At 37.8% G+C, this 24,676-nt stretch overlaps 1 protein-coding gene across 1 annotated transcript in view; it reads right to left on the bottom strand.

Annotated features, from left to right (window-relative positions):
* Positions 1-524: 524 nt before the first annotated feature.
* Positions 525-24,676, bottom strand: part of ABCA12 (ATP binding cassette subfamily A member 12) — a 156,737-nt gene continuing 132,585 nt past the window's right edge. Inside the window, exons 39-53 of the mRNA XM_016196895.2 lie at positions 23,579-23,684; positions 19,529-19,583; positions 18,778-18,955; positions 17,166-17,281; positions 15,978-16,137; positions 14,641-14,894; positions 12,433-12,637; positions 11,172-11,281; positions 10,760-10,901; positions 9,590-9,724; positions 7,539-7,642; positions 6,260-6,352; positions 5,091-5,196; positions 2,370-2,507; positions 525-1,065 (exon numbers count right to left, since the gene is read on the bottom strand). Coding sequence (XP_016052381.2) covers positions 964-1,065; positions 2,370-2,507; positions 5,091-5,196; positions 6,260-6,352; positions 7,539-7,642; positions 9,590-9,724; positions 10,760-10,901; positions 11,172-11,281; positions 12,433-12,637; positions 14,641-14,894; positions 15,978-16,137; positions 17,166-17,281; positions 18,778-18,955; positions 19,529-19,583; positions 23,579-23,684 — 2,004 coding nt within the window. The 3' untranslated portion in view covers positions 525-963. The remainder of the gene's footprint in view (positions 1,066-2,369; positions 2,508-5,090; positions 5,197-6,259; positions 6,353-7,538; positions 7,643-9,589; positions 9,725-10,759; positions 10,902-11,171; positions 11,282-12,432; positions 12,638-14,640; positions 14,895-15,977; positions 16,138-17,165; positions 17,282-18,777; positions 18,956-19,528; positions 19,584-23,578; positions 23,685-24,676) is intronic.

Below are 24,676 nucleotides of genomic sequence, written 5' to 3'. Positions count from 1 at the left end.
TATGAAGTCAATCCTACAGCCATTAAGATGGGCCTGGGTCAGCTGGGTAATTAGCTGAAAACTGTCTTCATATTCATTTTTCCTCCACAGGAGTCTTTCCTGCAGAGAGACCCAGAATATGAGGCTTTTTGTAAGAGCTTAAAAAAACCCAAACTTGCCTGCCAGCAGCACATGGATTCTCCATCAGCTTTCAGGATCTGTATCTGCCCAGCTGACACACCCACTGTTCCCTGAAGAGAAGCAGCTTCTTGCTCTGCCCTGTGCCTGCCTACTGTCGAGGCATGGCAGGCATACAGCTAAGCTATGTTTACCACCGGGGTAAACTGCCTTCTACGGCATTCTTGTAGAAAGCATGGGGGGGGGTCAGTATATCCCCAAGTATTTGCAGGTATGGAAAGTGACCTATTCCCTGTTGACATCGTTCCCACTGCTCACTGCCAATGTTGATCTGGCTCTTAGCACCTTACCCATCACAGTACATTCATGTACTGCTGATGATTTTCATGCTGCTATTTGCTGGAAATAAATTATTTTGGTTGCTCTCCCAATTCTACCTACCCCAAGCTACCTCACTTTTCTTTTCCACCCTTACTTTTCAGCTACTAATAACCATGCCTTTAAAGCTCTCTTTTTTATTGAAAGTAATAAATTAAGACATTCATCTGCCAGGGGTTCATCTCTGCATAAAAACCACCAGCATATACATTAGCATGCTCACAGTGTTGAGTATATAGGGATTCATTTCAGTAGCGACAACATTCAGTGACCTTACAAAGAAAACTTCCCATTTATAGTTACTTGCTAGTCTTAAACAATCGTAACTTTCTATATGGTATAATACTTTAAAATTAAGACATCCGAAGGAAGTAGTATCTTCAAGGGCATGGTGCCTTCTGCGGTTGGTTCTTCCTCAAGATGAAGCCATTGGCTTTGTTGAGACTGAGTTTGCTGGAGGTGCTAAGACTACATCCGGTCATCCTGTGAGTCAACACTTATGGTGGAGCCTTGGCTACTCGTATCAGTATTTCCATAGGACTTTTGGTCTTTGGCAAAGTTGATGAAAACCTGATTTTTTCAAGGGAAATAAAGCCATTAGTGTTTGGTAAATCAAAGGAAGAAATAGGTTAATTCTCTCTCTCTCACTCACACACACACACACACACTTGGGAGACCAAATAAAAATATTAGATTTTATAGGGCCATGCCCACACATATATATACACTCTCATTAGGAGTCCTTACTTAGATATTCAAATTTAATCAGAGTTTGAAAATACCTATATCTATAACTATAATTATGTTTATAATCATAATAGAAATCTAACATCATAATTGAATATCTATAGCCACTTAGCTGTATCTATATGCTTGACATCAATATCTCTATCAAATATAAACAACGAGCCCAAACCAAGCCCTGATCAAATGCTCATATGGTGATGTTGAGAGGAATTTCACTAATTTCAAGAGAAATGCACTAAAATAAAATTTGTATAAAAATCTCACATTAACATTATGTTCAGTAAGCCACTTATTTAATGGGCAGACCTTTATTATTTTGTTTAAAATTATTAAATCTTAGTCATTGATTCATCCAGAAAATACTGAAAGTCTTTTTGGTGACAGACAGGGTGCTGGTAGTTGGTTACAAGTCAAAGGCTAAATATTCTGTATTAGAAAGGCCATACTTGCCTAAAGCCCCATAGAAAATTGTCCATAAAGTGCAGTACCATTTATTGACTCAGAGGCCCTAAGGCCTCACTTTCAGACCCATTTCAGTGGTGATGCAATCGACTGTTCTACACGAGGTTGGTTGAGCCAAACAAAATTAATAAAAGTGCAAAAGTGATGAAGAATGCCCCATGAAGCCTCAAGTTATTGAATATAAATACAATTAGGACATGATATGAGCAAAACAAAAGAATTCCGCCTTTGTGACTTCAGTTGCCTGAATCTAGCAGACCTGAAAACATGGCACCAACTTCTCTCTAGATACCCTCATCGCATCTAATCCAGAAAGCCAATCAACAGAAATGTTAATCAAGACACCTATCAACGAGAAAGTAAGGAAAGTGTTTTGTTTTACAGGTGAAAGTAATGTTTTGTTGTTTTACATAAACACACAACTTGATGGATGTAGATATCTTGTAGAAAGGAAAAAATCTTCTTTATTAAGAATAGTTAATGCTTTTAACATTTTCCCCCTAACATCCCCAAATGTGGTTAGAAATAAACTAAGCTAAGTTTTTCAGGTACAAGATTAGATATTCCTTCAACTAAAAGCAAACTGAATATCATTGAAAAGAAGTAGACAGAATGTGTAATAATTAATGTGAAACTATACACATGGGTCATGGTCTCCAGCTTACCTCCTCCAGAGTAGTCTGACTCACTAAGAAATTTGTGATATTTAAAGCAGTTTTGTTGGTTTCCAGCAGATCAAAAATGTTTGCTACTCCTCCTGCCGTGACTGGTACGTGATACTCTAACATGCTGAGGTGCTGATCCTGTGGGAACCAAAGGGAAAAAAAAGTATTTTGCAATGTCAGGGAATATTGACTTGACTAGTCATATTTGAGCAAGAGCCAAGAAATATACTGAAATCCATTCCACTGAAAATAACACTACAGTGTAAATAATGGGCATGTTTTGAAACTAACAGCTTGAAAAGATAAGATGAAAAGTTTACGAATGACAATGAGAAAACAAATTAAAAATCTAATGAAAATTCGAAAGCATTCTACATTCGTGTGTACTTATAAAGCCATTATAGTCCTGCCTGCATAAAAAGTACTATGGAATGGTATTTCAGGTGTCAGATTATGCTCTTGGCTCACATAAGCTTTTTCAGAGATTACTTTTAGAAATTTCATCTTTAAATGAAATGTTAGAATTCTTCTGAAGGGCCAAGGATTAGCTGCTCAATTTATATTGGCTAAAGAGGCTAGATTTCAACAGCATCGCCTAGGAAAAACCTCATTCCAATAACACTACATTTTTCCACAACTTGCCCTAAAATTCTCTTCAATTTCTTTATGTTAGTCCATACACAGTCTTAGTATCTAGTTAGTAATCGAATATCATTTCCTTGGAGTATCTCTAACACCTTGCTTTTCTACATATTTAATCAGTTAGCATATTCCATTTACTTTTCACTTAAAACAACTCTCCGATTTAAAATTTCCCCTCTATTTGCACCATCAATATCATTACCCTGAGGCTCATCACCCCAACAGCCTCTTCAGAAGCCTGGACACTATACACACTCATATACTGTCCCAAAGCAGCCAGGGTAATCTTTCCTAAACACTAGTTTAATTGGGATATTTTCTTGCTCCAGAATCTACCCCTGTGAACTCTAAGGGTTAAATCAAGACTGCGTGTTTCAGGCTGGTATTCAAGATTTCCATTGCTGGTAACCCCCTCCTCAGCCCTTTGCTCACTGCCTACGTGCTCTGGTTGACCTATTTTCACATCACACCTGTCACTGCAATTGGGCTCTTACTTAATTTTACTCCCGAATTGTTGTTCTTGCTATTTCCCTTCTAGGTATCTAGAAAGCACCAGACACTTGTAAAGAATGGCCCGTTTAAAAAGAAATAAGGCTTTTATCATCACTGCATTTGTCTTGTGTAGCCCTGGTCCCATGAGGGCCAGACCAGGGCGAGCGTAATCTTATCACTTAGTGAGTAAGCACAGACTTCAATCCAGAAATTCACCAAAAGAAAAACCACTACAACCAATGTGATTTGTACAAGGAACGTGTCCTTTAGTTTTGAAATCTGATTTTAATTTAGATGATAGAAAATGGGCTTTGATACAAATTGTAAAAGCTATTATTTCATGGAGAAGTTAGCCAAAGCTTGGGAGGTTGAGGCACAGGTATTTTGTAGAGATCAAATAATTGTTCTTAAAAACACATCCTATTTTACTCTCTCTAATCACTTCACATTAATGTGGTGCCTTATAGAAGTATCTTTGTGGACATTTTATTGCTTCTTTCTCACACCAGTCTTGTGACATGATGCCATTATTTCTATTTTATAAATGAGAAAATGAGGCCCAGAGACTTCAGCTGTCTTGCTGGAAATCACACAGAGAGAATTTGACCTCAGCCCAAGACTTCCAATTTTTTTTCACCATTCCATACGATTTTCTTTTAAAACAAGCATTCGCTGTCATCATCTTGTAGAAGTCACCTGTACATCAAAGATGTTATATAATGATAACCCTCTTTTGGTCAAGTGCATTTATTAAGTTTGAACTTGGTGAGATATATAGACATACATCTGTATGTGTCCATCCTGTGGATACGTATAGGTAAAATGAAATTAACTGAACGATGTGGGTTTAAGAACTTGATTTCCAAGCAGTTCTGCTCACACCTTTGTGGGCTTATCTTTCAAATGAGATGAGTAAAGAAGACAATCTCTTCTGGCTGTGACATTCTGGAACTCTGTAATTTTTCTTCTAAAAAAAATGCACTTGGTCATATAACATCCTTCATGCCTCAGTGCCCTACTGTATACAGCTAGTTAAACTAGTTATGTATACAACTTGGAGACTAACACAGTATGGTCATCAAACCTTTGAGACGAAGACATAAATAAAGGTATGTGGAAAGATGACATTACTTTGAATAGCTACAAAAATGTAATTTTTGTCATTATACTTGAAGACATTTGAAGATTCGGTTTGAAGAGCAGAAGAAAGTGGAGTTCCTACTTGTTTATACTAAGTGTGCTTCAGAGTATCGTATGCATATTTAACTGACGAATATTTTAAGGTGAATAAAGCTGTGGTCAACTTGGAAAGGGCAAATGTCTGCTGCGAGATTAGACGGTCAAAACCAGGCCATATGAAAAGGCAGGACAGCCCAGCCGGGCGTGGCTCAGCGGTTGAGCGTGGACCTGGGATCCGGGCGATCGGGGTTCGATTCCCAGTCAGGGCACATGCCCGGGTTGCGGGCTCGGTCAATGACTCTCTCATCATTGATGTTTCTGTCTCTCTCTCTCCCTCTCCTGTCCTCTCTCCGAAATCAATAAAGGTACATTTAAAAAAAAAAAAAGGCAGGACGCCCCCCCGCTTACTTTGAGGTATGTTTTGGGGAAGTGCAGCTGCATGAAGCGCGTGAGGGCCTCCATGCTCACTCTGGCGTCCTTCACGTGAACCTTGACGGTGAAGCCGCGGCCAAACCTGGAGAGAGAGCAGAACGCGGGTCAGGTTCGCTGAACCAGCGGCCCCGCGGCCCCAGGTGATGAGGCGGGGCCCCGAGCTGACCGCCACAGCCCTTTTTCTCACACGACGACTGTCATTTAGTCATATGCGTTGGGAGCATGCTGCAGACTGGAAGTAGCGAACTGCCATGATTTTCAACAATTTATTTCTACCGCTATACAAAGTCAGACCCTTTGGACTAAACCTGCATTCGAAAGAAAATGTAAAATCTTGGCTTTCTTTGACATCCGTGAACTGGCAGTTGATGTCAATTTCTGGGGATAAATACTTTCTAATTTAAAGCAAACAAGGTCTTGAGAGGTAACTCATTGAGAATTTGGTGTCAGTGGTAAAGATTAACGTCATTGGATTTTAAACATAGATAAAAATAGGTATGCTAGCTGACTGCTAGCACCAAGAGGAGAGTTTGTAAACTCATCTCAAACAGCATATAAGATCCCTTCCATCCGTTCTTCTTACCTTAGTTAATACTATCATTTAAGAAAGCCAGTTGTACAGGTAAAGGTATAACATGAAGTTTGGAGATTAACAGATATATATAAATTCATATGCACTCTGGCCAATATAAATTATTTAATTTTAATTTGTTAGTATGGTATTTATGTACATCTCCCCAATGAGTTGATTAAAAGGTTTTGAATGTGATAAAAATGTTAAATAGCTTCCTGAAAGCCTGACCAAATGACAAGTGAGCATGCTAGGGAAAAATCTATGCCTTCATGCACCTGTCAAGGTCTAATTTGTTACAGAGTCAACTCTTGAAACTGCTTCTCGAGGGTATTTTGGTTGTGGACTAATTTTTTAAAGCTTTTCGGCCTTGCAAGTTTTGGGGTTATTAACTAAAAATACATCCAACTCTCACTAAGATAATTTAACTTTAAGATGAGTCAATGATTGACTTCTCCATTCCAATTTTATACTCATTGCAGGGAAGGCTACTGAGATCATCCTTGGAGGTGAGTATAGTGCCATCAGATTAATTACCCTGCTCCATATGTTATACAACACACTCGTTCCTCACCTGCTCTTTATATGCTGCAAGGATCCAATGCACTGGAACCTTCCATTCACCATGATGGCCAGCCTGGTACAGAGAGCTTCGCACTCTTCCATGCTGAAAGACAGCACAATTACATCAGAATTCTGGTTTCAGTTCATGAACAGAAGTTTAACTATTTCATTATGGCACTTTAGAAATACTGTTTTTATTCCTCAATATGGCTTTTCTCTTGAAGAACTAAAAAAAAAATTAATATAAATTAAATGGCTTCATATAGGGTTTATTACTGCTCCTTCTTAAGCTTGGGTTCACCTCTCTCACTTGGGGTATCCTGTCTATCAAGCACATTACTTCTTTCAAGCTCCTTCAAGCCTTACCTAGAGACCTATATTTCCTAAGAAAGGTTCCCCAAATAATACTGAGCTCTTTTCGTTATGCTTCATAATCTGTACTTAGTTGGCTTTTATGTTTTTGTATTTATAACTGGTTAACCTGCATGTGAATACATCGTTTCTAATTTCATAGACTATGGTAACTGGAGGAATCTTAAGTATCACCCTGTCCGCTTCCTACAAAAGTTCGTGAAAATGAAAGGACTGGCTCCAGGACAGACAGTGTGGTAGGGCAAGCCTAGGAGAGAAACAAATCTCTTGATTATAAACAAATCAAATGCTTTTTCTATTATACGATCATTACAATAAAAGGATGAACTTCCCACAAGGTCAGCCTCACAAGAAAAGCACATAAGATAAAATGCTTCAGGAGCTTTTTCACTTAACTGATTGGCAGGGTCTACTTCGTGGAGGAGGCCTGTGAGCTGGTTCTTAAAGGCCTGGTAAGATTAGAACTTGGAGAGACTGTGAAAAGGCCATTTCCAGGGCACGGGGACGGGAAAGGTCTATGAGTGTGTGTGAAATCACAAGTCATTCAGATTGACTGATAGGAGAGAGAGGGTAGTGTAGGCAGAAAGGGCTAGAAATTTAGATAATAAAAGGCCTTCCATACGGAGACGAAAGATGCTGAACTTTATGTGACAGGCAATAGGGAGTCATAGTTGAGTTACAAGGGTCATAGATCATAAGATATTTGTTTTTAAAAAGATTGCTTAGGCCCTGACCCACCTCAGGAGCTGGATTCTCACCACATAACCTGCCTAACTTGCTCCTAAGACTATAAAGATAAAATACTTTCATCTAATTGTAGACACTCATTATTAATATTTATTACACAGGGATTGCCTTTTCCCATCTGTCATTCTAGAATCGGGCCGGCTGGCCTCAGGCTCCCGCACGCAGTTTACCTGTGAGAGGTGAGGATGACGGAGCATTTATTCTGAACTTCTTCCGAAATGATCTTCCAGAGGTGCCGCTTTGACTTAGGATCCATCCCAGAGCTCGGCTCGTCCTTAATAGAAAGATACAAGAAAAATTTATCAAATTAATTAATTTTTGATGAGGTTCTTTACATGAATCACTACGTCTCGCTTGCCTAGAACAGAAATCACTCTGCGAAGTCCTGTGACTAACTTGTTTCATACTTAATAGACTTCTTTCTGCTGCTGTCAAGAAGCTCAGAATTAATCATTTAAAATTGTCAATCTGTTTTAAAAAGTGTCTCATTGAAGTTGACATCCTGTTACTTTACACTCGTCTCTTATATGTCTTTGGGAAAAAAATTCTGGTTCAATTACTGACAAAGCAGAGTTTTTACATTTAATAGTACATTGTCACATATATGTTTGAAGCTAACAGCAACAAGATTTCTGTCTTGCTCCCAGTAGCAGGAGCATGGCTGGGAGTGATAATATGCTATGTGACGTGGAAAGAACAAAATTTGACTTTTCAGTTAATACATTTGAGTGTATTTTTAGTTTTATGTCATTAACTGAAATTGTACACTCTTTGGAGAAATAAGCATAAGATTTGAGGAAACTGCCAAGTAGAAAGATATAAATTATATTTGAAAAGTAAATGATGTTTTGAAAATTGTTCAGACATAAAGTTAGAAATGTAGCAATGGATAATCTAAGCATGCAATAATAGGTCAAACAGATGATTAAACAAACCTGTCATAGGTCAAGATTAGGGAAAAGTTAAATATATATCTGTAACGGAAAGTATGTACATAGGATCACCAGAAGCTTGTTTTTATAGTAAGGGCTTAAATTTAAATTTAAAGAAAGAAACGAGTGATAATTTGAGGAAACAGAAAAGGGTATATTATCAAGGCTCCTATTTTTGAAGATGCTAATATCTGTAGTAAACACATATAAAAGAAAAGATAGCATCTTCCTCTCAAAGCCTATATTTCAGTGAGGCTCATTGATACATGGCGTTTGCATAGTGCTTTTAACTTTTTGAAGTACTTTACACCTGTTTTCTCACAGCAGTGCCTAAGGATTGTTTTGTTCAATTTAAGGGACACTTACACAATAAGATTCCATTATAAGCATCCATTGGCAGGATATAACACATTGTAAGCCCTGGCATTAAAGAAAGATGGGCTGTGTATCATGCTCTCTGGGCATTTTACATGAACTGATCCTCTGTATGACTTAAACCCTGGAATCATGTGGTGATTTATAAGTGGATTTTTATTGCATATAGTTAAGGCTCTTTTGGAGTAGGGATGTCCTTAAATGAAGGGGATCTTCCAAAATAAGGGCAAGCTTATTTCTCCGAAATAAACACTTTTTATAGTGTTTGGCCTGGGCAGCAGAATGCTGTTAGCCCTGTGTGTAATTTACATCTCCAGGTGATCAGTTTAATTTTCTAGCTCTTAATGAAAATATAAATGGGGAATGCACTTCTTGCCTTAGAAAAATTCAGATAAGATCAAATAAATAAAATGTCAATCACATCCCAAACTAGGTAACTCATAGTTTTCAGTAACAAGAAAATAAAATTTTAACACAGCACATTGTCTTAAAATGTGTCTTTCCTCCTTCCTAGAAGTTTAAAAGTATGTTAGTGCACCTGATCAGTTACCAATACAACTGATTTCTGCAGTAACCGGGAATCGAATTCTACCATAGTCCATCATTGACTCCTCTGTATACCCCGAATTTGTTCCAGCCACTTCTCGTTCCTACGCCAAGTGTTTCCTCTGAAACTGACTGCAACACGGCTTCAGACAAAAACATTTTTGAGGGCACACTGTTGTGGCAACAAATTATTTGCTGTTATAAATTCCTTTCATGAGGTAGTATAGGTGAAGTGCTTTGCAAAATAACCAGCACACAGTGAGCCCTTCATAAATGTTGATTCCAGGAATGAGAATGAGATGTTGTACATACAATTGGATATGTACACGGTCCTAACTGTGCAGTAGCCTTTCTCACAGCTGTCTTACCAGCAGCAGGATGGAAGGCTTCCCGATCAGGGCCAGCGCGGTGGATAACTTTCTTTTTGTGCCGTAGCTGCACAGAGAGGTAGCTCTGTCCTTGTAGGGCACCAGGTGAAGTCTCCGCAGGAGTTTATGAACAGTCTGTGGGCCGAAAAGAGAGTTAGGTTGACTTTCTCCCTTTAAAGCACTAAACAAAGAAACAGAAAAGCTGTTTGTGAAAAAAAAAAAGTTTTGCAGTGAAGAAATGCATACCTGAAAAATTTACTCAACGTAGATCTTATTTTTATTTTCAAAGGTCCACTTAAAAATTAATAATCATTTAAGAGATAAAAGCAATTCTGTGGAGGCTCATTTTCGAGTGGCATTTCCCCCCTAAGGTGTGGTGTGTATGCATATGTTCATGGGAGCGTGTGTGTTGGCATTGCAATTGCAGATAGTTCTTTCTGCGACATTAACACAGCAGTTCCTTGTTAAGTGTAAAAGAGCTAAAACAGAATTCAACCTTTCTCAAGGCAGGTTTTTTCACTGATCATCGCCTCCTTTTCATCTTTCTTCTCACTGAGAGGTGAGTTGTCACAAAGGCTTTAAAACTTTTTAAAACTGACCCAGGATCAAAATTTTAGCACATTAACTGAGGAATCATGAGTGCCTGAGGCTATTTTTGTAGTTAAATAGCTCTGGCAAATAGTGGATTCCTAGGAGGATTTCAACAGGTCCCTGGGGTTGCAAAAATAGAGGAAACTGCCCTGAGGGTTAACCATTCCATTACAAAGGCAAATAACTGTAGTGAAGTACAAAACCACATTTAAAAAATCAAATTGGAAGTTATTCTATTTTACTTGGGCATTTTGTAGGTAATCCCAAGTTTCAATACTTATCTGGACACTAGAGGATATTCAGGCATCACAAATCAATGCCCCATCCACAGCCAAGGCAAGTGTGTGCTCCTTTATTTGCTAGATCTTAAAAAGTAACTAGACAAACACCAGCAGAGGAGCTTCTGAAGCTGAGTTCATAGGTGTGTATGTGATGTATGTAACCAAGCTAACATGCATCCACTATCGTTGTTAGGAAGAAATGTCTTCATTTTGCAGATGTCAACTTGGTCTTGAGGGTGGGTGGGAAGCAGAAACAATCTGATTTTCAAATGATCGAGTTTGTCACACTTCTACTCACTTCTTTAATATCTTTTTCTGGAATTCCATGTACCCTGGCATAGAAATACAAATGTTCTTCCACAGTTACCAGGTCATCTAAGGCATCTTCCTGAGGACAGTAGCCAACTAGTGAGCTGTGAGAGTCGACATGAGCCAGAGATCTGAATTGGGGGAGTCAAAAACACAGGTGAACTTCCAAACATATTTCCCTCCTCACCCCCACATGTTAGGAAGGCAGCTCTATTTTGGTCATGGTGATTAGTGATTCTGATTTTTTAAAAAAATGATAAAAAGTTCCACTTGCTTGAAAAGCTGTTTTTTCCCTGAGGATTGAATACTATAATCATAAAATAACATAAAGAATCTGCTTTAATTATTTTTCTCATTCAATTATATTGTGCTCGGTAAATTAAAGCATTTGGTTTTCATACCCAGTCTTGTTTCTGATCAGAATGTTTCCACTTGAAGGAATGATGTCGCCAGTCAGCATCTTGAAGATAGTGGTCTTTCCTGCTCCATTCACCCCAAGGAGGCCAAAGCACTGGTTAGGGGGAGGGAAAAACATATATAAACTTAATTCAAACCAAAGACATGCTACTATTGTATTCTTTTCCTTCTTTTCCTTGGGTAAAATAAATTACCAAGAAAAAGAAATCGCTGGAATTATTCATGGATATAGCAGTGCTTTGCTGGCATTTGATAAATCTTTCTATTTTAAAACAAATGGGTAATAAATTGGTAGTTCCATAATAGTCATGGGGATGTAAAGTATTCAGCACAGGGAGTATAGTTAATAATATTGCAATAACTATATATGGTGCCAGACGGGTACTAGATTTATCGGGGTGATCACTTAGTAAGTTATATAAATGTCTAATCATTGAGTTGTACACTTGAAACTAATATAATATTGTACATCAACTCTAACTGAAAAATAAAAATTATTAAAACAAATGGGAACTTATGTATCTTTTCTCTCTTTTCCTTTTAACTATATTTGGACATTTGTAAATATATATACAGTATATATGACTTGTTTTTGTATATTATAGCACACCTCTGTGTGACGTGATAAAATACCTGAGTAAGATATGCTAACCTGACAAAGGAATTGTATTTATAGATTTCACATCCTTCACACAAACTGTAATCACAACTTTACTGAATAAGCTACTGAAGCAATAATTTCTATATGCTGTCGAATAAATGTGATACATTTCCTGTGCAGCTCTGCTCGGGAAACTAAGGGAAATGCCCACATTCCGTTTCCCCTTTCAAAGCTGCCTTAATATTGCTTCTATGAAAACAGCAAGAATAAATATGGATGCAGTGTCAGGACCTCACTTCTGACAACTGATTTCTTAATGCTCTCTTTCAAAGAGGCCTGGGAAATGAACATTGAAGAGAGCACCCTGCATAGGCTTCTTGACTGACAGCCCACCCTAGGGAGGGGGATAGTAGCTTGGGAAGGGGCTCAGGACCTGGCGTGTGACAAACCCTCCCTATCAAGAGGCGAGGCTTACAGGGCAAGTAACGCATGGACCCTAGTAAATTTTATATATAGAATCCATCAAAAGATTCAGAAGCTGACTTTCATATTTTTAGAAAAAAATGAAGGAAAGATAAAGATTTGTATTTGTCGCTTATCATAGCAACATTAAGGACAGTTAGAAAGGAAAGGTTGTTTCTTACCTCCCCAGCGGGTATCCCAATGCTGATGTTGTTGACAGCTATTATCTTTTTGTGGATAAGTTGGTAGGATTTTGTGAGACGATGGAGCTGGACCAGGTCAAATTCATCTGCACCATTCTCAACTCTTAATCTCTCAGCCCGCACATCTTCATCTTCATCTGTTGTCTCGATTACAGGTGAAGAATTAAATTTTCTGAAGAAGAGTCTAGAAAAGGAATCCAATGATTTTCATCAATGATTCGGAAGTGGCACCATTCAATTTTGTCATGTTTTAACAAGTTCTCCCGTCACTGAAAGTGTGCTATCACATATTAGGCTTGCTTTAAATTTGTTATACGTTATACTACTCAAAGAATTCAAAAATTAGTATGAATGCTCTGCACCATACTTGCTATGCTATTTGGAAAACAGTTTTTGCTTTCCATGACTTGGATGCCTACAGATTCTGTTACACTTCATGTTCCTAATTTTAGTAATAAGGAGATCAGTTTGGGTTTGAAAGTTACTTCCTCACAGAGACCAGACTCATTAATAAGACTTAACACTTACAATTCCACAATCAGTGATCACCTTTTTAAAAATCCAATTTCTTCTTTTATCATCAATAATATGAATGTTATTCTATAATCTTTTTACTATGAATGTCTCACCTAGGATCTATGCTGTATATTAAGGCTATCAGCCTTGAAATCTCACTAAGTCTCAAACCCATGTCAGTATCTTGCTTAACAAATACCAAAGCAAACCAAGCAAAACAAAGTTAAAAACCCAACAAATCAGTTTAGGTTTTCCTCCCACTGTCCCGGTGTCTTTTAACGACATCCCCAGAGATTCCAACTCTGAAGTTTCCTTTGAATCTTCTCCATTCCAAAACCCACTCACGCAGTCAGTCCTCTAGCAATGGAAACACCTTATAATACCCTGTCATTGTCATCGGTCATTTTCTGTCTATTTCTATTACCATCATGGACTTTCACTCTTTCTCAGTTAGATTTTTCCAGGAACCTCAAATTACTCCAGTGTCTGTGACTGGCCCATTCCAATCAGCACTACCTCTACAAAAACCACGCCTGCTAAGGCACCATTTGATCATGTTGCTCTCTGTTCAGAAACCTTTAATGGACTACTGTTTGTTTGTTGAGCAAAGTCCAAACCATGTCTCTTTAATCAAGCATTCAATAAACTCCACCATCTTCCAACCCCACACTCTTACTTTCACTGCATTGATTCTGTTCTAAACAAATTGTTACTCATTTCTCAAATATGTTCCCAGATTTTTTTCTCTATCTTCACTCTTTTCATTCCTTTCATTATTATCAAGTTTTATTTTCTGATAGGTGATATGTGCACATCGTATATTAAAATTAAAATGGTGCTGAAGAATATTCAGTGAAAAGTAAATCTCCTTCAACCACATGCAGTTCTCTTCAGCACAGGCACACATAATTAGATAGTCTATGCATGTGTTTGCATAAATAACATATATTTATTTTCTAACTCAAATGGTAATATACTTTACATATAGTTCTAAACCCTGCATTTTTTCACTTAATAAATATTAGAAGTAATCCAAAATATTACACAGGAATTGCATCATTCTGTCTAATGGTTGCATGGTATTTAATTTATGAATACATATATATAATTTATTTAAGCAATCCCTTAATAAAGTTAGATTGTTTTCATTCTTTCGCTATTAGGAAATAGTTGCTATGATGAATACTCTTCTATATACATAATTCCTCATATTTGTGAGCATATCTGTAGAAAAAATTCTTAGAAATAAAATTTCTGGGTTAATGGTAGGTGTATTTATGATTCCGTCCTCAATTTTAAAATTTTCTTTCCCCAAATCCATTGCTAATATGGTACATGCTCAATCTTTATCCCCAGTTTCTATTTTCTATTCTTCCAAAGGCAAACAACATAAACAGACCACATCTTTTGTTTATGTATATACTTTCTCTCCACTGCTCAATCTTAATTTATTTATGGATCACAATTGTGCTTAACATTACTCTCCAGCATACAGCAATACTTGCAGACACACTGTAAGATTTGATAACTATTTACTACAATTTTTTAAAAAGTTTTTTGAGCAAAACATTTCTATACTAATGGAAAAGCTTAGACATATTGACCCCTCCCTGAGTATTTTGAATTGAGTTCTGTCATGGATGTCACACACTAAGTTTTCACTGTATTTACCTGAATTTCTTTATTAGCCATTCATTGATTAAGAGTCGTAAGAAAAAGAACATGGTGCCCTGAGAAACCAAAGCCACAAACATTGCACCTAGTTTGTCCATCTCAAAGGTTTCACTTGGGAATTCCACACCGTATGCTTTTAAGAAGTCCAGGACCGACTGTTGCTGAGAAAGTTCAATCAATCCGTAGCCAAAACAGAATTGTGGGAAGATCAGGAAAATGCGCTTGAGGGTTTCAGAGATAAGTTCTAAAGTCTGAAATAAGAGAAAAATGAAGCTCAGTGTTAGACTTCCCACAAATTGACAAAAATTTAACACTAGAAGTAGACAAATATTATTTCACACGTATGCTGAATTTGCATAGAGATATTTACTGTAACCAAATGGTGGAGGTTCATTACTAAAATACAAGCAGAAAAGGTTATATCTTTCTTGAGATGATCTAAAGTGTCAGGCCAAATTCTGGAGACAGAATCACCTCCAGACCTGCCTTAGATCTTAGGAATGGAGGAATAGCCAGGGGGTTGGGGTCTGATATAAGGTATGTGTAAGTACCTGAGGGAAGAGGGAAGTTAGGAGACCGCAGTTTCAGAAGCTAAGGCAACTTCTATTTGAAAAGGGACTACAATGGTGAAGTGAAATGGGAGGAGAGAGAAGGCCAATCTTAAAGAGAAGCAAATGGCTCATCATCACGTTACTCGCACGTGGGGCCAGCCACTGCCCCTCAGGAATTTCCTTCCTCCTGGAGTCTGCTTGTTTTGCCTGCGTTCGCTTCCTTTCCCCTCTACTCCTTTCCAGTTCATTGCCTGGCTCTGTCAGTGCTTCCCTTCCCACTATTCGTAACTGTGAGCTCTGAATGGGAAGTGATGCTTACAACAGAGTAGGCTCCTACACATGACCGAAAGGCAGTGAATTAGGATTTCCCCCCTAGGAATGTTGAGAAGAATCTTAACCCACAGTCATATAACTAAGCCATTGTCCTTGTCACTACCACACCACACCAATGTGTTAATGAGTAAAAAGCTGAGCTGACCGATTGGTAGCAAGGTTCTTATAGTGTCATACAATAGACTCCATTTCACTTCCATCACTCCACTCAAGCCCTGTCATAATGTCAATAGTTTTGCTGCTGGGTAAGTGTAATCAGTTACTAACCTAGATGGAGCCCATATAGAATTTCAAAAGGCTGTAGTTTCTCCTCTACGAAGTTTAATAGAATCTAATGAAATGTCTCTTTTCTATTCAGAGAATGCAAAATGCAGAAGATCTTTCCACCTTGGACATGCTGAAGCATTTGAGGCACCCACTGAAGTTTACCAGGCTAATAAAAGACCTTACCGGATCATTAGGCTTTTCCTTGGACAGAAAGTACACCACCGACAAGGAAACGATGGAATTGATGCCAAAAAACAGGTTGATGCAGACATAAGTGATGAAAGCCATTCCTGTCTCATGGAAGAGCCCAGCCAGCAAGTACATCCAAGAAAATGTGGCATACCTGTACATTAATAATACTGAGACTTAAAATTATGCCTTCGTTACCCTCCTTATTACATCCATCCATCCATACTTAGGTGGGGTTACTAAGTGAAATGAACATTAGGAATGAGGTGCCAAGCCATGAGGCTAGAGCTCTCCTTTTTTTCTAGTCTTCTCTTTAACAACAACAAAAAGCCAAAGGGTATGTTTAAAATGACAGTAAGAATCCTCTCTTTTAAGGAACCTTGAGCACTCCTATATTATTGCAATTTTAAATTAATTCCTCCTAGAGGTGGTGTTACTCCACCTAGGCAAGAGCCTTTTTTTATTCTTCTTGGAAATATGGATTTAATCAATATAAATCTTACAATTGAAAGCTGAGGAAAAATAATGGTATTATTATAAGCAAGCTAAGCAGACAGTATGCTTAGAAGCTCGCTGTCTTGTTTTGAGCAAATATTTGAGCAACCTTTGGGGTAATGAAGTAGAACTAGAGACAGAAGAGATCCTTCATTAGCTGCAATTGCTAACTGGATGGATATGGCCCATGCATTCAGGTAAGAAAGAAGTGCTACTCTGAGCAGTGATTGTATCAATCTGTAGTACCCTCATTTGGAAACAATCTTATGTGTGTGGTTTAGACACCTATATAAAATAAATATACATAAATATAAATATATATACACACATTTAATGCTATATATACTCAAAATTTGTCAATAGAAAAATCCATACATGTATATACATTTTCCTGATCATTCTAAAGCCTCCAGTTTTATGTAAATTAAATTACATGTGTAAATTGCTAAGCATGGCACTTGGTACCTAGGAAGTGCTCATTAATGGTAGGTATTACTATTAATGACAACATTCACTTTCAGAACTATTGTACTTTACAAACTATGAACTAGCAAGTGTAATGTATTGTTAGTCATCATTCATGGCTAATGAAACCCCACGGCAATTGTAAGTTAGCTAATGAGATTTGGGTTCTGTTTGCGCCTAGAAGAATTTTATCCTGTTAATTCTTCTTTCACTGCAGCTTACCCAAACAGCAGGAGTAGGAGAGACACAGCGCCTAAGTTGTTTCCAGTGTAGAAGGCAGGTAACTTAAAAATTGCAATGACACCAATTGAAAATGCTACAGGCACCAAGTAGAATACCTATGGGAATATGTAAAGCAATGTTTAATATATGGCAAGTATTTTTAAAGAAAAATCAATAGCCCATCTAGTTTAAAACTATAACAAGTTGACCTAGAAATATTTAAAGAAATGAATATTTATGTTCCTGTTGCTCGTAATGTTCAGCTTATTTTACATTGGTTTCACTCTAGAAGTTGTCTCCTGCAATATCTGTATAGATATATATGAAGTTCCTAGTGTTCCTGCCTCCAGGCTTCAAGACTGCACAATTCAGTGCCAGAGGTTCAGTGAGAAAGATAAGACAGCCAGGCATCCTGGCATTAGATTCAGTCCTCAAAGTATTGATTTCATTTTGAATGCTGGAACTCTCTCAGATGGTTGGTTTCTAAGGCTTGGTTATCAGTGTGAGCCAGTCTGTGCAAAACAGCAGAGCAGCAGGTCCCACACATTCTTGGAATCACAGGTATGTGAACAAAGAACTCAGTGTTTTACTAACAAGTACAAATATTAAATGCTGAGAGTTTACAGCAAGATGCACACAATGAAATAGATGGTATTTTAATTTGGGGGTGGCAGGGGAATCTCCTAAGTTGGAGTGAGCACAAGATACATTACAACAGAATCTAAATAGTTAGTAGCCCTCCATAGAAGTGTACACCTTTAAGCTTTCTTAACATGGAAGCTCCTATTAAGTCCAGAGGAGCCATTACTATTCTTTCAGCTTTGACTTCTACAACAAACACATTTCAGATCTCACTAGATACATTCACAAAATGGATATGTGGTTAATTACTCTCCAACTCTGTAAGCCAATGATCTTTACAGCAACTCAGACAATTTCAACATAATCACCAGGCAAAGCAAACCCATCCTGGGCTTTTGGCCAATACTGGCACATTTGGAGTCAAGAAAAAACATCTGAACTTTGAGACCATTTTATGCAAATTAGAGAGCTATCAATAAAATTCACCCTTTATTGTTCCTACTAATCTTCTCCCATGTGTCATTTGGCAGGGGCTGCTAGTTTGAAATTTTCAGTATCAGTTGATTAAATTTTCTAAGCTTGACTGTTTGCTACCGTTGGGCAAGGCTGTTGTGTGAAGCTTCTACAGTTGTGGCTCTCAAACTCCAGTGTGCACAAAATAACTTGAGGGATTTTGCTAAAAGTGCATATTTCCCAGGCTCCATTTCCAAGATAGGGATCTAATAGGTCTGGAGTGGGGCCCAGGAATCTGCATTGAACAAGTGTCCTGGAGGATCTGATCCGGGTGGTCCTCAGACCACAGGGATGAAGGCAGATGGATTTCTCTGTGGCCCTGAAACAAATGTAGCTCTAGTGCATCATCTAACCAGTGGATGACTATAAAACTGATGCAAAGTATTTTTTTTCTTAATTTACTTATTTTGTGGTAATAAACTGAAAAAAACTAGCATAAATAAATCTCAAATTTAAAAACTGATGTCTTCTACTCAAGTCAGCCCTGGCTTTCTGAGGATATATATAAGTTACTCACCATGTCATAAATGAAGTTTGTTACCCAGTAGCATGTCACACCGATGCCTGAAATATGTTGCAACTGCTTGGCTTTGGTCTGATGCTCCCTTACAACATAGGTGACAAAGCTGGCAGTGGTGACAGAGTAGCCCATGAGGATGGAGAGTGCCACTAAAATATCGATTAGGCTGCTCATCCTATAGTGAGCAATAGGGAGAAGAAAGCACACATAAGTTTTTGGACCTCTTTTCCCCTCAGAAAGATTCATGACTAAAATCATCGACAAAACAGTATAAGAGTTGGATGTGACACAAATAAGTCTTCCTGCAAGGCAGCCAGATAATATCTTCTACATGACTCGGCTGTGACCCTGGAATAAATGTAGCTCTAGCGCATCTGAATTGACTGGGGATATTTGATAGAAAAACCTCAGTCTCCAAGGGTTATGGGGTATATCAAGGGATATATATAGTTCTTGAGCATAGAAATAGGACTTAAATGCTATGCAGGGAAATTGAAATGATGAAGCGCTTATGCACTTGACTTACAAAAGCAGCAGATCCTATGAATCTATAGTCAACAAGCTCTACTTGGCATCCCCACTGTACACTCTTTCAGAAACTTCCTTTTATCCCAGTCAGTGACCTATATCACCAGCTTTTCCAGACTGGCATTCATTCAGATACAACTGTGATGTCCAATTATAGTACTTGGTGCAGAGACTTGTCTATGCCAAGGAGGAAGGAGTTATGCCATATATATGTACTTACGTGGCTTGTTCTTGGTCTTGTACTCCTGGATAAGGGTGACTGTACATGATGATGGCTTAAAGAAGACAGTTCTTTCCATTAGTAGGTATTCAGTTCATCAGAAATACCAATTTTTAGAGAATAATACACAATACATTTCTCCTGATGCTGTGACCTAAAGAATTTTACTTTAGGGATACTCTTTTAAAGGAAAGTGATTTTCTTCCAGTCTCATCAATGACACACAACTGGAGACACCCACATAAAATGAAACGAAGTTTTCAGATCGTGTATAGAATTTTGAGGGGAGGGGTCTAGGTTTCTTACATAGCATTTTCCTCTCTATTATATTTAAATAATTGTTGTCCACTTTCTCCTGTTTATCTGCTCTACTTTAGAAATTTATGGCATAGAATGAAGCAACTCAAAGGGAGACCAGTTATATGAGGAGCTCCTGAAGAGCAGACACTTATCACTCCCACTCCTTTCTCATTGTACTATTGGCTGTGGTGGGGAAACATGGTACCAGAGAGGATCCTGCCTTCTCTTTATTTCTAAGATGCCCATTGGTCTAAAATTCTAACACAGTAGAGCTTGGAGCTTCAGCCAGCCCCAAGGGATTTTCATTGGGACATAAAGATCAGGAAAGAGAGAAACTAGCTGACTTCAGAAAAGCAGTCACTTAATTCCAATATGGTCCTAAATGATTGGGTTCTCCCACAGTTGGTTTCATTTTTGGAGTTAGAAACAAGATTTTTTTCCCCCTTTTTTCCTTAAAAGATGTTGGCTAGCCAGAGTCAAAATGGGCTGTCATTGGTTTCCTAAAGGACCACAGTGTGAAGGCAAAATCTATACTGCATGAGTAACTTTGGAAAGAATGGTAGGAGATGGAAGGAAGATACTCCTTAAATACTTGTTTCTAGAGTCATTAGCTGATGGAGAACTTTCTCACTTATTGCTCATAGAGCATATGTTCATTATGTTAGTATATTAAGGTCCCTTCACAACACCTAAACATTATAGAATTATTCTAAAGTTATATTCTCTCAATTATCTTAAATTTATATTAAGTAGAATGTGACATGCTTTGAAATTTAATTCTGCAACTGTTATATGTTAAAGGAAAAGTATGTAGTTGAAGTAAAACAGAGAAACTAACAACAATAATAACCAGTTTGGCCTAGAATTTTAATCATGTCACTGGGGGAATGAACTTTTCTTATCTTTGTTGTTGTTGTTGTAAGTTAATGGGCTCTCTTTTTACAGAGATTCAATTTTCCTTGGGACCCTACATAAACCTAATTGCTGAATTATAATATAGGCAGGGGGAAAACATTAAAAAAAAATCTGTTTTGTGTTTCAGAATCAAGAAATACTCTAGAGGAATCTTTGCAAATACGTTTAGCCCACTATGAAAAATGGTGCTGAACCAATTGTTTTCATGCGCATCTTTAGTTGAAAGACCAAGTAAATGTGGTAGGGTTGGGAATCTATATCAAAATCTTCTCCGTGGGTTCTACAGCATCCAGCACAGTGTTTTGATTATAGTGATTAGCCAACAAATGCTTATCAAATCTAGTCAGTCTTAACATTTCAATTATTTCCCCCATACCTAATACACATTACAAGTAACACATGTTAGCCTTGGCTGGTGTAGCTCAGTTGGTTGGGCGTCATCCTGTACACCGAAAGGTTGCCGGTTTGATTCCAGGTCAGGGCGTACGCCTGGGTTGCAGGCTCGATCCCTGGTAGGGGGCGTGCAGGAGGCAGCCGATATATGTTTCACTCTCACATGATTCTCTCTCTCTCCCTCTCCCTTCCTCCCTCTCTAAAAATCAGTAAAAATATATATTTTAAAGTAACACATTAATGTTGTCTCTACAGCTGTAAACGCAAAATGCGAAACTTCCCTTTGACCATTGTGACTAACGCAATAAACGGTAAGATTAAACACTAGGGGGGAAGGAACAATGGGTTAGTTATTTTTTGAAAAATAGCCTTGTTGTATAACATTTGTTAGTAAAAACAAGCAAACCTATATTCCTTGGGAAGCAAGAACAGAATTATCATGTGTAATTAACCATGAGAGGAAACAGTATGAATATAATAGATATTGACATGGTAAAGAAAAGTTAATTAAAAGATTTTTAATAGAATGTGAGAATTCAAAGAAAATCAATTTTACAGCTAAAGCAAAATCCCAGTTCCTGTAGACTCTAACAAAAATACCTTCAAACAACTAGAGTAGTAGGGTGCAGGTGGCAGGAGAATAGCTGAGTTGATTTTTAAAAACAGTATTACCGTGGTAGACCCTAAACATGCATTACAAAATAAAAGTATTCTAGGGTGACATGGATTTCTTCTTTAAAGAAGTTTAATTCCTTCCAGAGAGTGTGGAAGGCTACCATTTTCATCAGTCTATATAAGAAAAATTAATTACAAAATAGAAGACATACTACTTTTAATCTCTCTATAATTAAAGCTAAGACTTATTTTTAAATTTAAAAAAAAATCCTTTTTGGGTCAATATACAGTGTATGTTCCAGAATTCTTGATTCTTTATACTGTGCAACTTAAAAATACAGTGGTAGGAGCCACACCTAGCCTCCTGGGGTCCAGGATGACTCAGATTGCTTTGGGCTAGGAAAAGAACATTAGTGATGAATGAAATCTGAATACAGGCTTCAACAGCTGGCCCTTCAAAAGTGGCTCTGGCCTCTTGTTCTCACTGACATACCTTTGCTACACTGTCCCTTAGTCACTTCTATCGTTTTTACACTTTCATTACCTGTCACAAATACTTTTTGCTCTGAATAAGACATCCTACCAAACGCTGAGTGTTCAACAGTATTTCAAACCAGGTTAAACTAGACTCACCGGGCCTTGGTCACTATTTCACTCAATTTACCACTTTTGACCATGCCCTTTCCTGATGCCCTAGATCTCAGGACTATCTATCTCTTGCTGTTTCTTTATGCTTCCCCCTGCTAAGAAAATGCCAAAGCCGTTGGGGGGAAATGCTGTTTTCTCTGAAATGAAGATTCCAAAAGATTCTGTTTCTAGAATGAGTATCTGACCCACCCTTTAGTGGCACAATCCCCAGAACATCCAGCATACGCTATTACGCCTAACAGCAGGGAGATGACAGAAAACTAGTCCTCAGCGTTTCTCAAAGACACGTTGTGTCTTTTCCCCCTATTTCATAGGTTATTTGTTACCTCATTTATTGGGCTAGAAACTCAGGCTGGGCCAGCAAATATATTACTTAGTTTTTTCATCTTTATCATTATTCTCTTTTAGGATCAATATAGCAAAATAATTTGAGCAATGCTTAAGACGATCAAATGGTCTGGTGGACAGTAATTGAATTAGAAAAATAAATCACTCTCTTTCAAATTATAAACTCTATTTTTAAAACTATGTGGAAGCCTCTTGGGAAATCCAACTAAAGTGAAACTGGCTGAGACAGGAGAAGTAATAGAGAAATGAAGTATTGAGTATTAGAGAAACCAAGAGGCAAGAGTCAGACAGACATGGGTTCAAATCCCACTTCCGAGCCCCAGAAATACTCAGCTTGAAAGAGTGCTTGTAGAATTAGTAATATTCCCTAGAAAGCATGTGGCATGAGGTAAGTGCTCAATTAATGGTAACACTTTTGGTCAAGTACAGAGCTTCTTCAATTAAAAGTTTTGTCTTCATGTTTAGATTTGTGTTCAATATTTATTGACATCATTTTTTTAAATGTTTTAGCCTATATACAAGTAAGTAGTTATAAAATATATTCCTCTGAGATGTAACTACTAGGTATGAGAGCAGAAATAAGAGTGAAGTCAGCATTATTGTCCTGAATTGATAAATGAGGAAACTAAGTTAACCTGAAGTTAAGGGGATTATCCCAAACCTTCTACTGGGTGGTAGTTTGGAAGTAGGACCTCTAAACTCCCTTTAAAGATCTGTGATTTAGGTACCACAGAATACCTGCCACTGGGAGGAAATGGGATCTAGTGTGATTTTTTTATATGGAGAGTGGCAAAAGTGGCAATATAAGGAGCTCTGTGTAAGTAATTTTACCGTGTCGAGCAGCATCGTGTTTCGACATGTTAAGTCGCAGGAGGAAATTATTCAGGCTGTTGAGGTAAGCTGGAAGGGAGTGATAGCCTTCTGGATCATACCAAACCTGTTTAATTCCAAAAGAAGGCAAGATTAGAATTGTGTTCCATTGAACTAGGCTGTCTTTATACCTGACAGCCTACAGAACTTATATTTAAAATAGAAGCACCAATTTCCAACAGCTTATTTTATCTTGGAAGATTATAAATCATCCCCCAGAGTGTGGCCCACAGACCTCTAAGTTTCCAATTTAGTGATGGACAGAGACTGGGAAAATAGTTATTTTCTGTATGATAGCACCAGGTCATCACTTATCCCGATCTTCTCTGTAGGCAAAGCTTTAAATAAACTGGAAAAATTGTTACTATCTCCACTTCTGAGGCTGGTCTGTAGTGATTCACAGACTAAAACTAAGGCATTCTGGCTCTCAAAAATAATAACAAAAACAGATGGGCATATATGCCAGGCTGTAGAAAGAAATTAAACACATGTACAAGCATTGTGTCCTTAGCAACAAGATTGATGACCTTGAAATCCCCCCACTAACACTCTATTCCTAGTTATAACCCACAAAGAAGTGAATATTTTTTACTTTCTATGTCAAAAACAGAGGGATTTAAAATACTGGTGGACCTCAATTCAAGAAACCCAACTGATCATTTAAAATTACAAATCTGATTGTAGAGAAATTATTTAATATTACAACTCCATTGTTTATGCAAGAATATTTACTTTGTATTGAGAGAGGAAAGACAGGAACAAAAGGAGGTGGCATTCAAATATTCAGTACTACTATTTTTACTTTCTCTGACCTTGTGAAAATCAGCTAAAATGGGCTCAATACTTATAGAGATGTCATGAGGATGAAATTAGGTAGTTTGTGTAACAGGTGATGCTAGTGCTTGGTTTATAACAATAACTAAGTGAATATTAGTTTTCTACTTCCTCCAAGTCTGTATACGTCTCTTACCACCTAATGAGAAACATGAGAAGGGCAACTGAAAATTCCTAAGACTACCAATGATCACGCGTCTGATCATATGCATGTGATTCTGTGAC

Source organism: Miniopterus natalensis, chromosome 8, assembly GCF_054644295.1.
Source record: "Miniopterus natalensis isolate mMinNat1 chromosome 8, mMinNat1.hap1, whole genome shotgun sequence".
Lineage (NCBI taxonomy): Eukaryota > Metazoa > Chordata > Mammalia > Chiroptera > Miniopteridae > Miniopterus > Miniopterus natalensis.
Note: the sequence above shows the minus strand (reverse complement) of the source record. Positions and strands in the feature narration are given on the sequence as shown.